A 23,391-nucleotide genomic window follows, 5' to 3' on the forward strand; every position below is an offset into this window, starting at 1 on the left:
TCACGGTTTGTCAGAAATATGCAGGTGGCATGCATCAGCTTCTCTGTAGGTAAAAACACCACCCATTTCTTTGGGGGTCTGAACAGGATCTTCACTGTTCATAAATCCAGCTGAATTTTCCATCACTGCAATGCATGGTAATAGTTTATAGTATTCAGAGAATGATTTTCATTTCCAGAATGCTTGACACCTGTGCATACTCTCAGTGCTCATGCTATGTGTGAAAGTATTTAATTCTCAATTTAACATATTGGGAAACTGAAGCAACTTATTCAAGAGGACAGAGAAAGTAAACCTGGTCAGGGTTAAAAGCTGTTCATGCATTCGCTAGTCTTGCTATTGACCTTAGCAGGGTTTGGATTAGTGTCTGCAAGATGTGGAATTAGATTCCAAGAATTACTGGCTGAGTACTCTTCAGTATACCTCAGCACAGTCACCTTCTGAAGGCATGTAGTCCCAGTACACCTCGAAGGACATTTTGTGAGTGTTGGACCCCAGCATTCTGCTCCAGCTCTTGTAGATTAATTCCAGTTGTAAAAGAAACTGATGACAAAGCCATATGCTTATTTAACACTGGCAAAGTTACTTACAGAGTCACATTTCCTTGAAGGTGCCAGGAATTAGTAGCAAATAATTTTCTACCTGCTTTGATTAGTATGCAACCTAAAAGCTCTTCCTTCCCATGCCCAGAGTTTCCTTGTTGCTATGTCCCTTAGATTTGTTTTTCTCTGTATCTGCATCACTGCCAAAGGACTATTCAGAAAACTGTACCTTATTGAAACCTCCCATCTTTGCTTTGGGTGAGAGCATGTGTCTGTGATTTGGGCAGAGTTTGCTATTATTTCAGTTTGCTAGCCCTGTAATGAAGCTGAAATGTGTCTAGTGGTTGTCATAAGGAGAGAACAGGGATGGTTAAATAAAACTTGTGGTAGCAGTTGGCAAATGGTGATATTTTTCCTTGGCTGTGACATGGCACCTGAAAGGTATGTACAGGACAGAGAGAACTTGGCCTTCTGTCCATCATTTTGTGTACCTGCTACAGAATGCTGCAGGTCTCTGCATCTCTGGATATCTCTGGATATTGGATTCAATATGAAATGTCTGGTTAGGACTGTAGCTGACCCTAATATGTCCAGAGGAATAGATGAAATGCCTCTCTTGGCATCTCCTGATCCTAGGAGAGGACTGGCATGACACAGTGTGTTGAGTGCTTGTCTGGTGCTCCGCTTTTTGTGCCACCGAGCTCTGCAGGACGCTTTAGCAGAAAGTAGCAATGATGGAATTCCACCCACAGCCAGAGACTGCTGCACATGATGGTCTTCTGTGACAGTCAGAAGTCTTAACTTTTAAAAATAAGATTACAATTATTAGCATAGCCTAAGGACTTCTTTGAATTGCATGTTTCTCTTTCACCTCTGATGTTAGCTCCCAGCATTCACCATGAATCTTTAATATCACCACCACTGCATCACATGGAATAAATGACAGGTTCCAAGTTTCAAAGCTTAATCTGAAAAACAGTGCATATACATCGATACTGAAAAAAAAAAATCACACCCAGAGCAAATCATTTTTCATAAGTCCACTTATTAAAAAATAGTAATATAATATCATGACTTTTCATTAATACTGGTCCTCAATAAGCCTAAAGCAAATCCTTGCTTGCTGTGCACTTGCAATGCTTGTTGTACAGAACTGCCTGAAGGTGGTGAAGGCTCACAATCAGTGAGCAAAGAGCAGGGAGTGTGCGGTTGAGAGAGACATGAGGTCTTTTAGAGTTTAAATTCTCAATCCTCAGTTGTCCTTCCTAGAGAAGATGATTATGAATGTTTCTCAGGAATAATAATGCTAATTTTCAGCCCCCACAGAGTGCTTTACACCTGCAAAGTGCTCTAAAAATGTGAGCTAATACTCACCAGTAAGTATGTATTACTGTACATGTTTTGCAGATGCAGAAATGAAGATACAGAAAGGTCCAAAGGCTGACCCAGGGCCACATAGCTTCTCACCAGCAGATTTAGAATGAAGAAACTGGTCTCCCTCTGGTCACATTTCACTGATCGTGCCTTGTAACAAATTAGCTCAAATTTTATATGTGTGTATATATATATATATATATGGATATATATATATAAATTTCTTGAGAAGGAGTTGTTTCCCTCTTTGCTTCTTCAAAATAAACAAGCTCCTGAGCTACCCAACCTCATGTTTACATGTATCATTAAGTACTTTCCAGTTGCTAGCCAGAAAACTCAGTAGAATATCTGTAGAACACCAAAGTAACTCTCTTCTTTTAAATAATTCATGATGCCAAATAGCAGCAGTGTTATGCCAACAAAGAGATCGGTCTCTCAAAATATTTTATTCATTACGCCTCAAGAAACCCAAAGCCATGTTTTTAACAAAATCAAATTTCAGAAGTTGGCTCTCAGTTCCTCTGAAACATCTGCTTATTACAATTCTTGGTGTTACAGCACTGGTGCTCCCTGGTAAATCTTTCAACTTTAAGTAATACCTATGGAAGTCTTGGCAAAGAGATCAGGAAGGAGAAAGAGTAATGTTTGCCAAATATTCATTTTATTTTATGAGGCTGTAGTGGTATACGTTAATAATACATCTGTTGAAGAGAATCTACTAATCCGATTAAATAACAGGGCAAGAAGGAATTGATTCCAAGGTTCAAAAAGACCCCATTCTATGCAGCTGAAAATTTATATTCCAAGGTAAAATGATTAGAAATCTTGAACAACTAGACCTCTATAACAGAGCCAGAAATGGATCTTTCTGTGTACTGTTTGTAAATCAAGGTCACTTATGTGAGAAGACTATGTTGTGATAAAGTAGTCTGACAATTAGATGGAGAAGACATATCAATGTTAAATTATATTCTTTGTACGCTTTGGTCATAAAGCAATGTAAACACCACAGTAGCATTATGAAACAGAAAATGCATTCCAGATAATAACAGATATTCATGGTGCATGATTTTACACTTTAACATCCTGTGATTTACTCAGTCATGTTAATATTTTAGATTATGTAACATTCCCTTCTTTATATATAGCTGCTTTTTTTGCTGAAAATGCACCTCCCTCCCCCTCTTCCTCTCCCTCTCTCTCTCTCTCTCCCCCCTCCCTCTCGCTTTCCCTCTCCATTTCCCTCTCTCTTTCCTATTGCTCTGCCTTTTCCATTTTTCCTTCCAGTGACTTTTTTTGCATTTACTCTTTTCCCTTCTCCTAATTCTAACAATGATACCTGAGGAAACAAAAAAAAACAACAACATAAAGTGAAACTCTCTGTGCAAGAAATTTGTAACAAGTCGTTTCAAGATTTATAAGCTAGATTTTTTTGTTATATATTTACAGATTCAATCTGTGTACCAGGCTTTGATCCAAGCCTTAGTATGATGACTGGAATCACTCCAATTAACCCAATGATACCAGGCATGGGGTTAGTGCCGCCACCACCACCAACAGATGTGCCTGTAGTCAAAGAAATAATTCACTGCAAAAGCTGCACTCTCTTCCCTCCAAACCCAAGTAAGTAGATCTGATGAAAAAATGTTACTTTCCTAAATACACCGCATGGAAATTTCTTGTCTAATAACAATTATGTTTTTTAAGTAGGTTACAGGCAAGTATGGTGTTTCTTTCTAAGGTATATTCTGTGTGTAAAGTATGGTATGGTATCAGAACATCCTTATTCATCTCTGTAAGGTCATGTAAAAAAACTATGCATCTTGTACAAAAAAGAATACTACTTAAAGAAAATTAACAGAGCCTGAAGATCTCCACAGCTCATAGTAGAAATCTGTCTTTCCTGTAGATCAGAATGTCACAAAGCATAATGCATATACGGTGCTGTTCTTCTCCATGCTCCCTTTCAGGTGTCCACAGTTAGATGGAACCAATCTGGGCTCATGTCCCTGAACACAGTACCCAAACACTGACTAGCTACAGTCCCTCTTTGGGGGAGATGAAGTGAAAAGGGGACTACGGCTTCTGTCTTGCTATTTTTCAGGAGAGTCAACATGGTAGATGAGTTCCTTCTTTTTGAAAGCAGAGACTAGGCTTCCTTCTGTCCCTTCTGTGACTTTGTGCAAATGGAAAACTCTTCCCACTGACACCAGCTCAGGCACAAACCCTGATTTTGTGTATATTGGCCCCATGAGTTTAGTTTCAGAGCTATCAAACCAGTGACTTTCACTATCACTGTGAAGTCAAATGAGAACATGAAGCAAATAGTCTTTGCATGTACCTAGATCACGATTTAATATGCACATTTTAAGGTTGTTAACCCCATTTACTGTGTTAAAGGGCCAAAAAGTTGTCATATTAGTCAGATTCCTTCTTCAAGAATTACTTTTAGAGGAATGCTGTAATAATCTACATATAAACAAGGTGAAATGTTATGGCAGTTTATATTTTTTATAGAGCCTTCAAAAATGCAATAGTTTTCCAATTTAAGTGCGTATATGTTCTCTCTATATATGAAAACAACATTTCTAGCTACTCCAGCTCATGAGCACTTTTAAACAGTGAGGTTATCCTTCCCGTGTGCTGGAGTCTGCTCCATTATCTCACAACAAGACAAAACAGATAACCAGCAAAGCATTTTCATCATACTGTCACTTCGTTGTGTTTCCCACTTTGTTTTTCTGTTTACTGTGCTCCTGTACTCTGAGACAGAAATGAAATTATGCTAAGGCCGGGGAAAGGTGTCCAGCCCAAGTGCACAGGGTGTATGGAGCATGGGCTTGCTTGCAGAGAGCCCACACACTTGGTGAGCATGGCGAGTGATGGGAATGAGCCAGAGACGGTGAAGTTCAGGCCTTGAATGCACTGCACTAGTGCTTGAGATCTGTGCTCGGGGTCAAATCAGTTGCAGAAGCTCCCCTGCTTTGAAACAGAGTATTTTTCTATTTTTGTGTGGCTATTCAGGGAAAAGAAAGATCCTTTTAGACCTCACTGTCTGTCTTGGAGAACAACCTACAGTGGCAGGAATTAATTTGTGAAATGCCACCTAAAGGTTGAGAAGTTGTAGATTCAAGCAATAAATTTTGGACAATCTCTGCAGTATTCAATTATTTTGCTTGTCCCTCTCTCCTGCCTCTATTCTATGTCAAATAACTGTTGCTGCCCAGAACTGATTAAGGGGATGAATAGAGCCAATGGATCAAAAGACAAATTTTGTATTCCAACGTGATTTCTGTTTTGACTTAGATCTTCCACCACCTTCAACAAGAGAGAGACCTCCTGGGTGTAAAACAGTGTTTGTTGGAGGATTACCAGAAAACGCAACGGAGGAAATTATTCAGGAAGTCTTTGAGCAGTGTGGAGATATAACAGCAATTCGGAAAAGCAAGAAGAATTTTTGTCACATTCGTTTTGCAGAGGAGTTCATGGTTGATAAAGCCATTTACCTTTCTGGTACTTCACATTCTTTAATGGATTTTCCTTGCTTCCCATTTGTATTTTGTGATGCTAATGCTTGCTTATTTTCTTAGCTTTAATCTCAGCAAGTCTTTCTTGAACTCAGTGGCTGTAGCGTGGAGTGGCAAGGGGCAATTCTGTTATTTCTCTGTGTCTGCCAAGACTCATGCACAGTTTTTTATGTTACTTACCCAGAAGCAATCTCCTGCCATCCCACAACAATGCAGCAGGTCCTGAAATTCACTACAGAATAATCTTATTTTCGATTTACGCAGGTTTATATAATTCTGCTCACAGGTTGTGGAAAGAGGAGGGCACCAGGCCAGGAATTCTGCTGTTTTCCAGTGCCAGTTTCTCTGGCAATTTATTGCCATATTTTTATAGATTTGCAGTGCAGTCTGAATAAAGTCTGTCTTTATGCATGCATGTATTCAGCTACTGCATGGGTTAGATTTTGAGCCCCATCTGTAGGCTACGTCTGTTGCCTCCCAGGACAACGACTGCTATAGAAACTCATGTGTAAAATTTCATCATCTCTTTATTTTCCAGTAAAGGAACAACAAAAAACCAAACCAAACCGAAAAAAAACAACAAACAAACAAAACCCCCAAAACCAAACCCAAACCAAAAATAAAAAAACCCCAAAACAAACCAAACCTGTAACTCACAGCAGAAAAAAAAAAGAAGAAAAAAAGACGAGAAGCAACTCTGCTTTCACATATCAGGCTTCCATGGCTGTCACTGCCTTCTTAAGGTTACAGAATTGGCTTCCTAACTGAGTCCTTTTTCACCTTTCTGAGTTGGATACCATGCCTTGTATGTATTTGTCTCCACTCCACAGGCTGGTTCATCTATCTTTCTGGGTCCTGGAGAGACACAAAAGCATTGTTTTGCTTCACAAGTGTAGCATAGCACTTTCAACCCATGCAAGGTATTCTTAAAGAAACAAGGTTCAGGGACTGCTCCTTGGCCAAGATAAGCTGACACAGACTGGCTTACATCCACCCATCATGTGTAAGGTGACCTCAAAAGGACCCTCTGGAACCATCCACATTTGAGCCTGGGAAGCAGATAATGATCCAGGATACTTTGTTTGAGCTCCCACCCTGACCATCTTCTGTTTAGCAGTAAGGACATAATCTGAACATCCAGTAGATGTCCATAGGAAGCTCACACAGCTAGAAACAACTTGTCTCTCAAATCACCATCAACTAAACCTTAAAATGAATGAAAGAAAGAAAATAAACCATCTAAACTTTTGAAATATGTTGTCAGGAAAAACCTAATTCCTTTACTTCACAAAGGTTTTTGTTAGGGTTTCTGGGTTATTTTTTTTTTTCCGAACTTGGCTGCTTGCTTTAAGTATCTATTTGAAGAGCTACAGAAAGTCATGAGTTTTATGAGGTCTATATATAGATTGTTTTGAAATATTGCTCTAGTTTCAGGTTTCTTGCAGATCTCCATTCCACCCTCATTTTTTCTTCTTATAGTTTTTTATTTTCATTTCATTTCTTCTTCCCTCCTTATCCTCTCTTTCTGATTTCCAGCCTTCTTGTTAATTTGTTCATTCACATTGCTTCCAAAATGCTGTAGTTCATTGTGACAGATTACAGGCATCACTAGCAGCAGCACATTTACCAGCTTCTGTCCAGGGGGGCCCACCTCCACAAGTAACAGAACAGAAGAGGGGCACGCCAGATTCAGTAGGAGCTGGTATTACTGTATTATGATAAACAAAATTGTGGCAACAAAGAGAGCAAAGAAAAGCTCAGAAATGTACAGGCTGCCACCCTGGGCCAGAGCCAGTGTTCCTCTAGCTCAGTTTTCTGCTTCGCAGCAGTTGGCTGCACCCTTTGCTTCACTCCAAGTCAAGTTTTATTTTAATTTCATTTGCCTTAAATCCTGAAAGACCAGATTTTATTATTAGAGGTGGGAAATTCTATATGCTGCCACGTGTCCTCATTCATAACACACTGGAGTGCTCATTCAGAATAAGAAAACCAAGTAGAAATGGAAGTGAAAGATTCTCTTCCTCATTCTTCCTCATTCTGAATTCTTTGCAAGTTTATTTCCAAGTTCCTGATCCATCCTTCCTTCTTCTATTTCCTTTTGCCACAGTCGCCCTGCTGTCTGCGCTTCCTCTTACGTCTGTTCTGCAACCTCCATCCCCGTTTGTCTTTATTTCCACACCTTTTAATTCTTCCAAAGTGGTGTCTCTGACCAGATCAGGTAAAGAACCAGTAGAACTGGAAGGGAGGAGAAAGAAATGCAGAGGTACTCTGTAGCCAAGTTTCACTTCTTTTTACCAAGATCACTGAACTCTGCAGATGAAACAGAGAGCACTGATTGTTCCCCACCACCACCGAGCAGGGAGGTCTGGCACTAGGCGGGGGTGTCTTATTTGTACTGAAATATTGGGGGGTTTTATCCAGTCTGTTCCATTCTCAAACATAATGTATTCTTAAATGGTGGGAATAAAGCATATCATTAAGGCATTTTATTTTCCCTGTAAGATACAAAAGGGATGTACAAATTGAATTTGTGGGTAATATAGTATGTGTGTTATATTATGGGAAAGTTGTGCCTTTAATATCTGTGATAAAATGATAATTTTGTCTACCTAATCAATTTTATCTGTCTACTCCATCAAATCTTATCAAGCTTTGCATTTATCCTATGCTTATCACCAGAATAGTGCAAGGAATTATAAAACCCTTCAAACATCTTAATCACTGATTATTTTTCCCTTTGTATTCCCAAGTAAACATATATGAAAAGAGAAACTGAGAGACGGGTAGAAGACTGTGATAAAAATGTTGACTTTAGGAAGGCTAGGTTTCATTTAGCCCTGAAAGTTGTATTTTGATCTCCTGAGGAAAAGACTTTCTAAAATTGTTATACCAGCTCATGAGAAAGCACTTTTCCAAAACTGTATGTACTTTACTCTTGTGGCTGACAATCCAGTAACACCTGCAAATATTGATGGCCCTGGACTTGAAAACATGGGACAAGCTTGAGACAGACCTGTTTATACCCCAAAAGCTCATATATGCATTTTTCCTATGCTGATATTTTCCCTTTTGGGTTTCTTTATAATACCGTGTATGTGTTTTATTTTCTCTCTGATCATCATTAACACTCTGATCTAGATCCCCAGTTAGGGAGCAGATATTGGCCGGTCCCCAAAATACTCGAAGGTAAGTCAAGCCATGGAGTTCTCACTAGACCTATGATATGAAAAACTGTTTGATTTTTATTTAGTACTTCATTAATTTTTCCTGTTTCTGCTCCTTTAAAGTGAGGATCTTGGCAAGTTTCCAAAGTCTTTTCCTCTGCCATTGTGTGCAAAACTGAAATTAAAAATGGCAAGCCTGGTACAAACTTAATGCTAGCTGCAGTCCTGAGCAAAGAGATGGGTAAAAAAATTCATTGCCCATGCATGAAGGGGAGACAGTGGCAGGTGGTCCTCTGATACATTCAGGCACTCTCAAACATCAATAAGGAGACCTGTTATTGGAAAAGAGTGAGCCTCCCAGCTGCCTTGTGGCTCAAAGTTTCCAGTGCAGATGAGCTCCTGAGGATCTCATATACAAACTAGGACCTGCCAGTTGTGCTCCTTGCTACGCAGTATCTTACTGGTTATCAGCCCGTCAAGGAGTTTGTTCTTCACTTGCCAGACCACTGGTCCTGCAGTGTCTGCAAAGCCTAATTTATGAGTGTGCAAGAAGCCACCCTTCTTGCATCCATGTGCAAGAAGGCATTAGTTGCTTTTTTTAAGAAAAAGATGCCAAGTCCTGAGCAATCTGATCTGACTTTGAAGCTAGCTCTGCTCTGAGAGAGGGATTGGACTAGGTGACATCCAAGGTCCCTTCTGACCCAGGTTATTCTAAGTTTCTGTGCTGGTGGAAACAACCTGGCTGGCTGACCACCTTCAGTCTTTAGAGCTAAACAAGCAGTCAGATTTTTTCAGTGTGATTTGTGGTCAATTTAAAAAAAAAAAATCTTTTAATTTGGAAGCACTTAAACTGGTTACTTAAAGGGAACCATTTGTCCAGTGCTACACAGAATACTGAGTTTTGAACTGCAGTGTACTTGGTCCGGGTTTTTTCCCATTATCCCCATTTACTTCAAAAATGAGGTTCGCTTTAATAGAACTCAGCTTTTCTGGTTCACACACAATCCATACATGCACAGACCTTTTCATTAATTCTTTATTCAGGTTATGTGATGGGCTTTGAAGTCCACAAGAGTTTTGCATTCTGCAGCGCTGTTTCTGTCTCTACCCATACCTGATGTGTTCTTGCCAATGGAGGTGAAAGATGGGGTGTGGGAGAGGAAGAGAGATTGTGTCTTCCTGGAAAGTACAGCTCAGCTGGGAGATCTAATTTTAGGTTCATAAGACCTGGCACCTTGGCGGTGTCCTCTACATTGCTGATAATGCTATTTTGGCACAGAGAAATCACTCTTTGAGGAATGCAGCTGGCATGTCAAACTGGCAGGGAACAGTGATCAGGTTAGCTGCACCACTGACCCCTTTTGGCTGACTCCTTTGTGCCTACACCTCTGTGGATAAACCCACATAATTACGCCCTCATTAGTTCAAGGCCCAGCTCTGAAAGGTCACCCACACTCTTCTATTTTGTCGTACTGAATATGATGTATCCGTAACTCTTCCCTTCACCACCTTGGGACTTTGAAGCTATTGTCTCACATGTGCTGTAGTACAGACAGACACCCCCTACTCATATAGCAGGATGGTTTTCCAGCAGTAAAACAGAGTATGCCTAGATAAGCATTTTTGCAAAGATGTGCCTAATCTACTACACAATTCTTAGCTTCGCTGCTCCTGGAGGGAGTTCAGAACTGATTTTTAAGTGTGGTGGTGAGGTGCTGAAGCTCTTTAAACCACAGGCAAACCACAAGACTGAAAGGTAGGTTCTCTTGGATTGCTGTTTAAAAGCAGCAAACACCATTTTTCCTGACATTTTGAACAGTAGTTTCCTCTCCCTGGTGTTACTACGCAGTGGTTGTAGAAGTTTGTGTTTCTGAAGAGCCTTATATGTGCCAGCTTAGCACAGAGTTCATCTCCGCAGCATCCCATCATTTGAGAAGTCTATTCTGGGCTGTTCTCCTTCTGAGTCCACTGCAGGGGGTTGGCATGGATAAATTAGAGCTACCCTGTGTAGACTGATTAATTCCACCCATATCTGAAGGCTCTGTGTGAAACTTTCTACATGGTATTTTCTCACACTTTCTCTGAATTGGCATTTTAAAGGTTAGACAAACTGCTCTGTGCATATTTTCAAGACTTGGAAATAAAACTTGGGAAAAAAGTAGTTGACCAAGTATGGTCACAAAAAGCTCCTTTATAGCTTTGGCATGATTTGGTTGTCCTCTGATAGTAGTCAAGGATTTTAGTTCAGAGCAGGGCCCTTTTGTACTGCTGCATAGCACCTGATTTAAACCTTTGCAGTCTGCTAACTTTAGCATAGGATGCATTGACCAAATTATGAATATGTAGAATATCCCTAAAGATGAAGCACAATGGGTTTCATTATTTTTTCTGAAAGGGATCTTACAAATGTCTAATCAATCTGTCCGTACTTTAAAAATTACTTTAAGGAAGGATGAACTCAATTAATTTGTAGGTGGTTTATATTTGCTGATAGATTATTTCCACTAGGGAATTGGAAAATCGTGTTTGTAACTGTAAAGGCTCAAAATTTGAGATCTAGTATCAATATAGTTAAGAAACCACCCTCTTTGTGGCACAGTAATTTATGTAGCACAATTTTCACATTCACCTGTAGTCATGGTTTTTATAAAATTCAGCCTTTCCCCATACTTCCAATTCCTTTGGCAGGCTGGAGAAAAACATTGAATCCAACATGATCTCAGTAGGATCAGGAGAAGAAGAAGTACATTCAGACTGAAACAGATGTTATTTAGTAGTTGTTTTTTGTTTACTTGGCCTTTACACTTTTAATAGTTGGGGACATCATGCTGAAAAATTACGTATTTTGGGACACTTCTAAACAGGAATGTGAATTCTGTATCTTTGGGTCAACTTTTCAGTTCATCTACTGTGTTGATAGGTAGCGTGGAAAATTATGAAGAAAAATGAGTGGATGAATGTTTATCTTCTTCTGAAAATATGATGATTGATAGATCCTGCATAGATATGCGGGAATCTGCTAATGTACATTTTTACTTGGCTACACTTGAAGGGAGGGGGAAAGTAAGAAAATTTAAGCAAATTAATCCTGCAACAGTTAGTTCTACTTGTTGATTTCAGGTTACCGCATGAGATTAGGATCTAGCACAGACAAAAAGGATTCTGGTCGTCTTCATGTTGATTTTGCTCAGGCAAGAGATGACTTTTATGAATGGGAATGCAAACAAAGAATGCTGGCCAGAGAAGAACGCCACAGACGCAAAATGGAAGAAGACAGACTGCGCCCTCCTTCACCTCCAGCAATAATGCATTATTCTGAACACGAAGCTGCTTTGCTGGCTGAAAAATTGAAAGGTAAGCAGCATTTGCTACTTCTCATTTTATTATTCCTTAAATGCAGGAGCCATCCAGAAGTCAGAGCAGAGGAGCTGTTTTCTCTCCAGTGTATTTCATTACTTGCCCTGTTAGCTTTCCCCCACTGAAATGGCTTTTTCTGACATTTCTATGCCAATGGTAATGATACTCACCCACCTGCTAGAAATGTATGACATCTGTCTGTTTACCTTTGCTTTAACAGCTAAAACACAGCCTTCAAAATACTACCTTGGAAATGCTCTCATAATAAGACAACCTGTTGCAAGGATCCTTCTTCATATTAAAGGCCTGATTCTTAAAATATCTTTAGTCCTTGACATATAGGTTACTACCTCACATGCATGTGACTGTCCCTGGCATTTAAATTGCCTTCAAAGGCTGCATTTTGAAGTACCCCTCAGATGCAGTGGTACAACTTATCTCTGACACACGCCATCCATTCCTTCATTTCCTCTTTAGGGTTAGAATTACTTGTGCAAGATAGCATTGTGTTTTGGTATGTGTTTGCTTTCTTGTTTGTTTGTTTTTTTCTAGGTACACTTAATTAAGTTAGTATTTTTCAAGGCTGCACTTTGAGGATTCATCTTTAATAGTGAACATAGAAAGTAAGATGCAAAGAAATCAAGTTATTCTTGGAAATATTAAAAAAAATAACAAGTAAACAACTCTTCACACCCCTTAGCATTGTATTTGTTTTCATTAGGTGTTTAGCAATTATGTTTGGCATTCTTTCCCCCATGATGGCCAAACACATTACTGTGTGCCAGGTCACAAGAAGCTGTGATTCTTGCCACTGTTTCCAAATTATCTAGATCAGACTTAGGCTATCTAGCTGTCATCACACTGGTCTCTGTTCTAACTATGAAACATGTTTGGGAAGCTGAAGAAGGACAGTGCAAAGTGTTTCCTCCTTGGAGCATGGAGCAGAGATGCACCCTACTGTCTCTTTGAGTACTGCATTGATTGCTGTTAGTTGTCGCTGATACCTCAGTGTATTATTAGTTTGGTTGACTGTCATTCTCACCATATACACTCCTCTATTAAATAATTCATTAAGTAACTGGCAGATTGGTATAATAACCCAGGTGGATTGATAGACCAGGAGAAAAGGAGCAAAGAGGCCCTAATATAAGAATTTTTAATTCTTATCTAGCTTCCAATACAGTTTTAGATCCATCTATTTTCAGCTGAATATCTTAGGAATTAATCTTTTTTAGGGAAGTTTTTCTTTATGTAGTAAGGCCTACAGTTTTCCTGAACTAAGCCAGAAAATGCAAGAAATCCGGACAATTTCTTCCATATGGCTAGTCATTCATTGCCTGGGGCAACTGAATGTGAGTTTTTGCAAGATCTTTAAGATGTCTATATTTAGAAGGGTTTTCCTTTTCATTCTGGGAAGTTTCCATACTTAATTAAAATCTATTCCAAGCATTTATATCTTTGGTTCTCCTGAGGGAAATTTGACCAGAGCTTGACATATATGCACGAGTTTAATATAGAAATATTTGAGCAAAATATAGACCAACACCATGTATATGACTATTTCTCTGGAAATAAGCTTTCAGAAACATACATAATTAAATATAAAGAAAATTAAGAAAACAACATATTAGGTTCATTGATTAAAAATCACTAAAACCCAGCAAAAGAAGACATTGAAATTTTAAAAAGCTTTGGTAATTAACAGTAGCCTTGTAGTGAGATTTATGGCACCGGCCCTGAATCAGTACAGATAGCTGGGGATGGAGAATGCAGAAAAGTACCCTCTCCTCCCACTGGGCTTAAGTTGTCTCCTGTGCTAGGTACTATAGAAAGCAGAGATGGGGTTCAGTCATTATACTGGTCTACATTTCCTAAGGCATCTTAGCCAGTATCTATAAGATAGTAGTGTGTTGCCTCCCTTGGGCAACATGGGTTCACCACATGAGATCTTTGTGACATCCTAAAAAAAGAAATAAAGCAACACTGGAGAAAATGCTTTAACTCTAGCAAAGGGTAGTTCATGTCATAGAGGGATAGAATTATTAAGCTTGGAAAAGACCTCTAAGATTGAGTCCAACCATCATCATACATTCACAATTTAAATGTGAAGTTAGCATACATATGTGTGTGTGTGTGTGTATGTGTACACATACATATATAAACATACGTATATACACATATATATGTGTACATATACACACACACTCTGTGTATGTACAGACACACAGAGTGTGTGTGTATGGAGTCAAAATCTCAGGTTTCTGTGTATCACCAGATTTGCAGTGCTGCAAAAGCCTGGACAGTTCATCCTAAAGTGAAGAAGGATCAGAATATAACCGCTCTTGGCAGAATTTACCTTGAAAGACTGGTTTATGAGCAGATGCTTTGCAATTGTTTTCTTAAGGAAAGTCATGACCTTGCCATGGTACCCACTTCAAAAGACTCCTGAGCTCTGTTGCCAGCTCATGAAACAGAGCTGCAAGTGCCCAACATGCAGGTTTCAGCTCCTGCAGTGCCTCCAGAAGTTCACAGAGCAACACTACCTGAAAAGCAAGCCAAAATAGCTAAATATCTCTCATCCTAAGATACTGCTTTGCAATCACAGATGTAGACAACTTGGTCTGAATCCAAGCAACTTTTGTTGTCAAAATAACCTTGGAAATTCCTGGCAGCAAGGAAATCTGATGTTGAGCAGGGATGAAGTAGGTTCATCAACCACTCCCCTAATGTGGTCTAGATATTTACTGTGTCTGTAACAGAGGTGGCAATATCTGTTTTAACCTTCTGCAAACTGCAGTGTAAGACTAAGAAATCATTTTTTTTGTGTACCAGACTTGGCTGGAAACTCTTGCCCCAGTGTTGTCAGCATATTCCTATTCCTCTCACGTGCTGAAGTCACCTGGCATTAACTGTGGGTGAGAGACTATAGAGGAACTTTTGTGCCAGTTGAAAACAGAAGTTCATTATAAAATTTCAGTCAGGTTCTCTACTGGTATGTACCTTCAGAAAAAAAGTACCCGTTCCTCAGAAGGCACTGCCTGGTGACAGGGACTGGGACCCCACTGCATGCGAGGCCTTGTACACTTGCAAAAGCATGAGGGTTTATGACATGATCTCCATTTCCTCCTCCCTGTGGACTACCACAAACCCTTTCATATCTGCAAAGAGCTTGGTTTGAATGCTTGATTTATTCAGAAATTAGGAAAACCTGTCAAACTATGGACCAGTGCAATTTTTCACCACTTTCCATTTTCGAGTGTGGCAGACAGTGTCAGTTTATGTGTGTGTCCCTTTCCCTTTTTCTTCTTCTTTTTTCCTTTTTCTTTTTTTTTTTTTTTTTAAATCTATTAAGATCTTCAGAGTCCTTCAAATTAAGTCCTTCATAACTCATTCCTTGTTGGCAGAGTGGACATTTTTTCCTGCACCTTTCATGTCGTTAGCCTGAACCTCAATTATCAGAATGAAATGAGCTCCAGCATTCCAGCTAGATGGGTAACATGGAGAACAACATGTGCTCCTTCTCATTTGTGTTTCCTTGAGGAAATACCTCAATAAATTCATAGATGTGAATTCTGGGAATCCAAGGTCATTTACAGTGAAGTGTAAATGTTATTTGCCTCCTTAAATAGCCTTCGAGAATAAACCCTCAGTTCTTGTTTTGACAAAACCAGCAGAATACTGTGTCTTCTGCTATTACATTACTAAAAGGTGACTTTCTTTTCTTGTGGTTCATTGCAGCATTTGTGTGCGCCTTTTGAGATTTTAATTCCTCAGTGTTAAATCAGATGCGTTATTACTGCACAGTGAAATGTGTCAGTAGATACTTAGGTTCAAATTTGCATGCTCTGACATCTGTTTTCCTGGGTGCTTTATAAACAGTTGAATATTGTGGTGCCCAGAACATCACACAGCTGGAGATAGGCTGAACCCTTTAAGTGGAATGCTGCTCTGTCAGGTCCATTGGAACAAAACATTTTAATTTGTGTGCTTATGGCATTTGTGTTTCAAAGCAGAATTTCGAACATTATGGTTTTCTTAATTCAAGCATATTTGTATCTAATGGTATCATCTTCAGAAATCACTTCTTGTAAATAACTCCTTTAAAATACTACATCTATCTTATTTGCTCTGGGTAGCTACATATTTCCATCATCTAACAAAGACATCTCTTTATATCTGAATATCGGTTTTTAAAGTATTTTGAGCAAAGAAGACATATATATCTGAAAGTTATATACAATACGCTGGAATTTACCTCCCTTTTAAATACAGTGTTTCTTTTTGAGCACGCGGAAGTTATTTGTGTGGTTTTGCATTTTAAAAAATATAATTTGAAAAATTGGGAAGCTGCTTCTTTGCCAGGCTCTGTATTATCCCCTGAAGAGAGCACAGATTGGAAATTTAAATAAATAGATGGCAGTTACAGTAGAATGAACTAACCAGGGATGCATCTTGTGCAAGATTCAGGTAACATCAAGCCTGAGAATCTCAACTCTTGCACATAATTTGAAATATAAACAACATTTAATTGCTTGGGAAATAGGATGTTTCACTGAGAAGAAAACCAGGCTGCTTTTATTGTCACCCTGTGCTTCAGAGCCAGACTTGAAGAGCGTAGCAAAAAAAGTGCAGTTATCCAGAGAGGCGAGTCTCACCCAGAGAGGATCGAATTCAGTGCAGGGCTACGTCAGAAGGGGAGGCAAAGTGAGATCCTCTGAACAAATCCAGTGAATGCCAGGTTTAATTGCTGCTGAAAGACTCCAGACCTTTTTTTAGGAAAATCTTTTTTTATTGGTGGTATATCAGGACAGAGCCCTACAACAGATATGTTTCAACGCTTTAGCATCAAATCTGTTCATTCACCCTTCCTGGTTTTAGATTATCATTTTCTCCTTCCTTCTTCCATATGTTACTGACATCTGCTGTGACACAATACATCTGGCTCTGAGAGCCTCGCAAGGAGCTGTGATCAGGTACAGTGCAAGGGCACTTTTGTCTGCTGGCAGAAGAGCATAAGGCTGGGCTCAGCTATCAGCAACCTGGTTACCCAATTCCCTGGGCACCTTCCTCCCAAAGCCTACAAGAAGTACACTCACTGTTAAGTGCTTTGCTAAAAGTGTCCTCCCTCACCTAAGCTGTATTGTATTGATGCAGATTTTAAGGTTTTAATGTAAACCTGCTAGATTAAATATACCACACTGCAAAATGACTCAAGTTAATTACTATGAATTGGGAAATGGCAGCTCACCGATCTTAAAGTTTGTGCTGTGATTTTGAGAAATAGCGAGGAAACTCAATACCCTCATAACTACTTTTTATTTGAAATAGTGGCATCAGCAGGAGAAGATAATGGATTTCAGTGTCTCACATGAAACACCTACCCCAGGAAGAATCTTGTGTGATTTAATTTGAAAGAAAGAAAGAATTTGATGATACAGAGGGGAGAGAGTACCTTTTAATATATCTTTTAGTGAATGTGTATGTATATTTTAGTCAAACCTGGTGTCAGCTAGTCATTTATTGCATAACTGAAAAAGTTTCTTGGTTATAGCACACAGTTAAGGCTATTTAAGAAATAGTAAGGCAGATATTAATCATTCTTTAAAAGAACCCTTTGGCAGTAAGAATTTGTATTTCTTGAGTCTTGCTTATTATGCAATGCCACTGAGTTAAAAATGTTATTAATCCCAAAAGTAACAGACTGATGTGTATGTTGCATGGCACAATTACATAAGGAATTTGAGCAGGAAAAAAAAGAAGGTGAGGGTAGTAGACTGAAGAGTTACATTTCTAGGTCAATGACAGGCAGTCTGTACAGAGGAAGCTCATAAGCTGAGAGAAAAATAGATTGTCATTTTGGCATCAGAAGTGGTGTGTCCTGGGAAGCAAATTGTTCCTGATGCACAGGGGAGTTGGACTGAGTCTTCTGATGAGAGAGATTAGTGAACCTTTATCCTGACCTGATTCACCCACAGCAGTCACCTGCTGTGGTTTATTCTTTTTTATATTGAATTCAGTCTCTGCCGTTTAGAAATCTTAGTTATAGTTATAATAAATTTCCAAAACAAAAGTCAGATTGACAATAACTTTGGCCATACATCCTCCTCTGGCTGCAGTTAAATGGAAGGAAGAAGTTTGCATCCTGAACAGGACTATGCCACCTTCCTGTAATAGCTGAACTGGGCCCAGTTTGACAAACTGGAACTGGAGTACGATCAGCTGAGCAGATTCAGGCAGACCTGAGGGCAGTGTAACCATGAGCAAAGGGGTAGTGCTGAGCAGGTGGTAATGAGACAGGAAACACATCTTCCCATGGCACTGCTACGACTGACAGAGGACAGGCTGTCGATCAGAGGCAAAATAGATGGGACATATCCCACCACTGTTTTCACCTCACTGCATGCCCTGCAGCACAGTCATTCTCAGTGCTCACAGGAGTGTTTGTTAACTGGATTTCTACTGGTAAGGGCAGAACTTAGCGTCTTATAGAAGGGCCAGAGAAAAATGAGATCATTAATGCAGTCCAAAACATACACAGACAGCACAGGAGCTTTCTAGGTGTAGTCATTAGGGTAAAGAGCAACAGCTCTGTCTCAAGTATAGGAGAGTGTATTAGGGGAGCAGGATTAGAGACAAGAGATAGTGCTGACTCTGGACAACACCATGACCCATAGAACAATATAGAAGGGTTGCTGTATTTAGACAGGTTCCAAGTGTTGTGTGAATTATCTCAGATAATTTTCAAACATCTGAGAAAGCCCAGGGTTGAGAATCTAGTAACAAGACTAAAAGCAAACTGTAGCCCACTGTTTGATTTTCTCCTAGCTAGAAGTCCGGCATACAATGTTACTCTTGAAATACAGAAATATAAAGTTAGCTATATTTGCAATATATCTATAAATGTAAAAATGATAGTAATAAGAGTGTTTGAATGCCTGGCTTCAGAGTGATGGATTAGTCTATCTCCTTTCTAGTGGCTGAGGCCTTAGACACCGTCACCCAAGTTGTGAAAGCACCTTTTGGAGGTGCTTAAAAATGAGAGATAAATAGTCACATTTCAGGTTACTTTGAGCTGAATTCTACCCTGTGTTACACCAGGGAAACTCCGTAAGCTAAAAGTTAAACGTCTGTTTCCAAGACCTTTTCCCAGTAAACCATTTTGCAACAGTTCTTATCATAGCTTTTTCAATTAAAAAGTTTATTCCATTTGGGGTTGCTTAGAGGTGGTCAAATTACAAGCAGAAAAATGCCAGACATTTGTCAACAATTATTCCCTTTTTTCGTAGAAATATCCCTGTTAACAATTTCCTGGGCAGCTCTGGGGATGCATTTTCTTTCCTTTATATTTCATTTCATCTAAGTTGTGAGCTAGGATTTAAAGGTCAAATATCCTTAGTTGATGTAAGAGGAATTTTAAATACCTTACCTCTAGAGCCTTGTGAATGGGTCTAGCAGCACCTGGAAATCTCTGTTGACAGACACTCAGCAAATCATTGTTGATAGATGGGTAATCTTAAAATGACATAGCGTCATCACAGCTTGTGTTAGGACTGAACATCCAAGTACAAGAACACACAGGTGAACAAGTGCTGAGTAGGTGTTCTGGAACAGATGCACTTGTGTAATGGTTAGGATTAGTCTGACCAAATGTAGACATCTGTTGCAGAGATGTCTATATATGAGCAGGCCATCCCAGGCTTCCTTTACAGCCGGTTGAGGGAAGCAGACACTTCTGGGCCACAGTTCACTTTGCCATTAAACAGACAACTAAAACAGAAATGATAAAGCCTACCTTATTTGCTTAAAATATGCTGTAACTTGGAGGAGAAAAGAGCTCTAAGCGTAAGAAATAATTCGCTGTGAGTTCATTTTAAATGAACAATTACATATGGGAACATGTCTTATATAAAGGAATTTATTTGAAGAGTGTGTTTTTAAACAGTGTATAATTATGTGCCTCCTACCATGAGGGAATAATTTTGAACAGAATTAGGAGTTTTGTTTTGTTTTATTTTTTAATGAATGGCTGCAATCATAAGGCAGTTCATGCTCTGCTTAAATTAGATTCCGTTGCTGCATTTCTTCTACTATTTATCTACTAAATAAAAAATAAATGAACAATCTGGTATAAAAATGTGATTTTCTAAGGGAACCTCTGATTCCTCAGAAAGAGTTGCTGTATTCTGGATGAAGAAAATGAATTCATGGTGAGTTACCTAATGCCAGTCACTGAGTAGTGAACTCAAGAATATAGAAGTTAGAAATGAAGATGAAATAAGGAAATTTTAAAACTGTAGAGAAAAGGTTTTATTAACTAATATGCTCCTGTTGTGCATATATTACCCTCTAGCATTTTTGAATGTGTCTTCTAATTGTGTAATCAATGAAGATGCTGATGTTTACCAATGAAAGGATTTTTTCCTGCTAGTACAGAACTGTGAATTAACTATAACAGTCCCATAGACATCTGCAGCTCCCTGGAAGTATAGTATATTGAAAAAAAGTTTCCAGCATGCCCTTTTAAATGGGTAGAATCTATGTGGCAGAAGGATGGCATGTTTATGAACACCCCTTACAGACACCTATGTGCCTGATAAAAACACAACAAAACAAGAGGTGTTTTTATTTAATAGAAACTGTAGCAAAACAACACACAAATGTGTACTGGAGAAAGATTAAAGCAAGAAAAACAGTGAATGTTTCTGTGCAACTGATTTTCCTAATGCATCTCTGAAACATTTTTGCTTAGATCTGCACACTGTTTCTCCACAGATTCTGATGTAGCTCTTTGGAGGTGCTTCTTTGCATCATTTCTCTCAACTTTGCTGTTCATGTCTGGACCTAGACTGAACGGTACTATCGTATTGGGTGATAAATTATGTGTGATGATTTAGATAATAATGTCTACAAGATAAAAAGAGGAACATTCTGCTGTAGTTATTCTCTACTCACAATCAGCCTAATGCTTGCTGTTAACAGGCTGGCGCCATCCACAGGGTGATCTGACTACAGACTGTTGGAAATTGCGTTCTAAACTTGCCAGAAGCCATTACACGTTATTCTTATTTACTACCGTAATTATAATAAACATTGTGTTCCTGAGATGAGTTCTTGGCTGTATGGAATATTTGACATCCAGTTCCCTTGCATTTCAGCAAGCTGCAGTTTTTTGGAGAGCCTTATCTTTATGTTTTCTTGCAATGAGGAGACTTTGCAGGAGTCTTCTTTAAATTTGGCTTTTCTGAGGCCTATATTCATACAACCTCACCCATCAGAGCCACTTAATATATTCTGCTCCATATGTATCCAGCAAAGCTCCAAACTGGAGTCTAATCTGAAGGGACAATATCGAATAAAAAGATGCACATCTGACTCTTCCTCCCCATGGGCAATTACTTAATGAATGATGATAATGAATCACATGTTAATGTTAAGTTACAACAGATACATCATTGTACACAGGGAGAGTGCTATGATGCTCTTATTTTGCAAATTTTTTTCAAGGATCTTGGGTGAACACGCCTATTCAGCTGTGGAGAGCAAATCTTAGTGCTGTAGTTGAAAGCATATTTCAGTTAATAAGATGTTAAAAATCTCTTCAGAGGCTGTGGACACAGAGTGTGGCATTAGTCCTCTCTGTACTTTAGGCTCCTCACCTTTTAGGGAAGTGATTATTGATTCAGAATAATTGCCAAAATCATCACTTAAGAATTAGTATTTCATTACTTTTTGTACATAGAAAGCAGAGTCTTACAAACTACGTCCCATGATTCTGTATTCTGTAACACAGTTGACTGGTTTTAGTATTTCCCAATTTTTATTTTAAGTATCTGTTGGTTATAGTTATAGTACTTCTTCCCACCATAACCATATACCTTTTCCTAGAGAAAGTATACATGCCATCTAAAATATATATAAAGAATATAACCAAAGAAGACTAGATGAGATGTTTAAAATAGTTGTTGAGAAATGGAAGTTTTATAGAATAGAATCCTGGTGAAAAAAAAATGAGAGTTGAATTGCACAAAAATGGTTCCACAGGAACATACTGTTGTAATAACATTTTCTTGAAGCTCAGCCTAAATGGGACTTAAAAGAAAATGTTTCCTCTTAGTTCTGGTGAAGCCTGAAGTGTAATGGATGCTGTGCTAAGAGTTTTCTGAGGAAGCTGAGAGCACTGTCAGAGGAAAGAAGATTACTTGGAGAGGGATTGCACAGTTTATGTTACCTGAATGGTAAACATGAAGCTCTGATCCAGGTGTTTTCCTGGATTCATCTGGAATCATTTAAAAAAATATATAAAGCGAAACACAGACAAATAATACAAATGATACAAACCAAGCACAGGCACATCATCAGTTCAAAGCAGTTCCTTGTAAGTAATCAGTGTTTTGAGGAGGAATTGTTCAACCTCAACATCGTTCATTAATTAAGTAAATATATAAAAATAACATAAATGTGAACTCTGTTGACAAAAGTATGCCCAAGATCTAAGACTGAGCTTTCAGCTGATCAGATTAACACAGACACATTTCATTTCCTCAGTGAGTCCAGTACCACAGAGGTCTCTTCACTCCCACTGTAAGGTCATTCCATATCACTGAATGGCTTAAGGGAGACATTGTGAAAGCAAGGACTCAGGCCACAGGGAAGAGGGGGAGGGTGCTTTTTGTTATGAGAAAGCTATTAAAATAAGGAGAAGACAAGGCTTGAAGGAAGATTTATGTAGTTTCACATGGCTGTATTGGCTTCTTACATCTGATAGAACAAAGGGCACAAAAGTTGCCCAAAATTATATACTGCAAGCAAGATTTATGCTGATTTTAATGTGACATGGAGCAGAAAATGTGTTCTCAGCAGGATATTTATGCCTGCAATTTGAAACCTGTGCTTTGATTGTTCTAGATGATAGCAAATTTTCAGAGGCCATCACAGTGCTGCTTACCTGGATTGAGCGAGGCGAGGTGAATCGTCGCTCTGCAAACCAGTTTTATTCGATGGTGCAGTCAGCCAACAGCCACGTCCGCCGGCTCATGAACGAAAAGGCAGCTCATGAGCAAGAAATGGAGCAAGCCAAGGAGAGTTTCAAAAATGCCTTAACAGGGATCCTCACTCAATGTAAGTAACTCCCTTTTTGTCCAGTGTTGTTGTAGTGATGGTGGTGGTGGTGGTAGTGGTTTTTTTATCATTTTGTTTGTTTGGGGGTAAGTAGTTGCAATGCAGTCATATTCTACTTCATATCCTATTCCATACTCTATGGCAATTTGGAGGATCAAGGACCATTCCTAAGAGCTTATTATTCAAGGTGAGCAAAATTTCAGTAGTTTTGTTTATTATTAGATGAAGACATGCTCTATGCATAATGTCTACTGTTGTAGACACTTCAAGAATGGACCAGACAGAAGCCTCACTGCTCTGAGAAAATAT

At 39.0% G+C, this 23,391-nt stretch overlaps 1 protein-coding gene across 9 annotated transcripts in view; it reads left to right on the forward strand.

Moving 5' to 3' along the window:
• Window positions 1-23,391, forward strand: part of ENOX1 (ecto-NOX disulfide-thiol exchanger 1) — a 361,700-nt gene that overhangs the window by 257,974 nt on the left and 80,335 nt on the right. For 8 of the 9 annotated variants that reach the window (XM_032680006.1, XM_032680004.1, XM_032680003.1 and 5 more), the window contains 4 exons: window positions 3,366-3,539; window positions 5,223-5,429; window positions 11,728-11,961; window positions 22,870-23,082. In XM_032680006.1, the coding sequence (XP_032535897.1) occupies window positions 3,366-3,539; window positions 5,223-5,429; window positions 11,728-11,961; window positions 22,870-23,082 (828 nt within the window). The remainder of the gene's footprint in view (window positions 1-3,365; window positions 3,540-5,222; window positions 5,430-11,727; window positions 11,962-22,869; window positions 23,083-23,391) is intronic. The other variant, XM_032680011.1, reaches the window with a different exon arrangement.

This window comes from Chiroxiphia lanceolata, chromosome 2 (assembly GCF_009829145.1).
Source record: "Chiroxiphia lanceolata isolate bChiLan1 chromosome 2, bChiLan1.pri, whole genome shotgun sequence".
Taxonomy (NCBI): domain Eukaryota; kingdom Metazoa; phylum Chordata; class Aves; order Passeriformes; family Pipridae; genus Chiroxiphia; species Chiroxiphia lanceolata.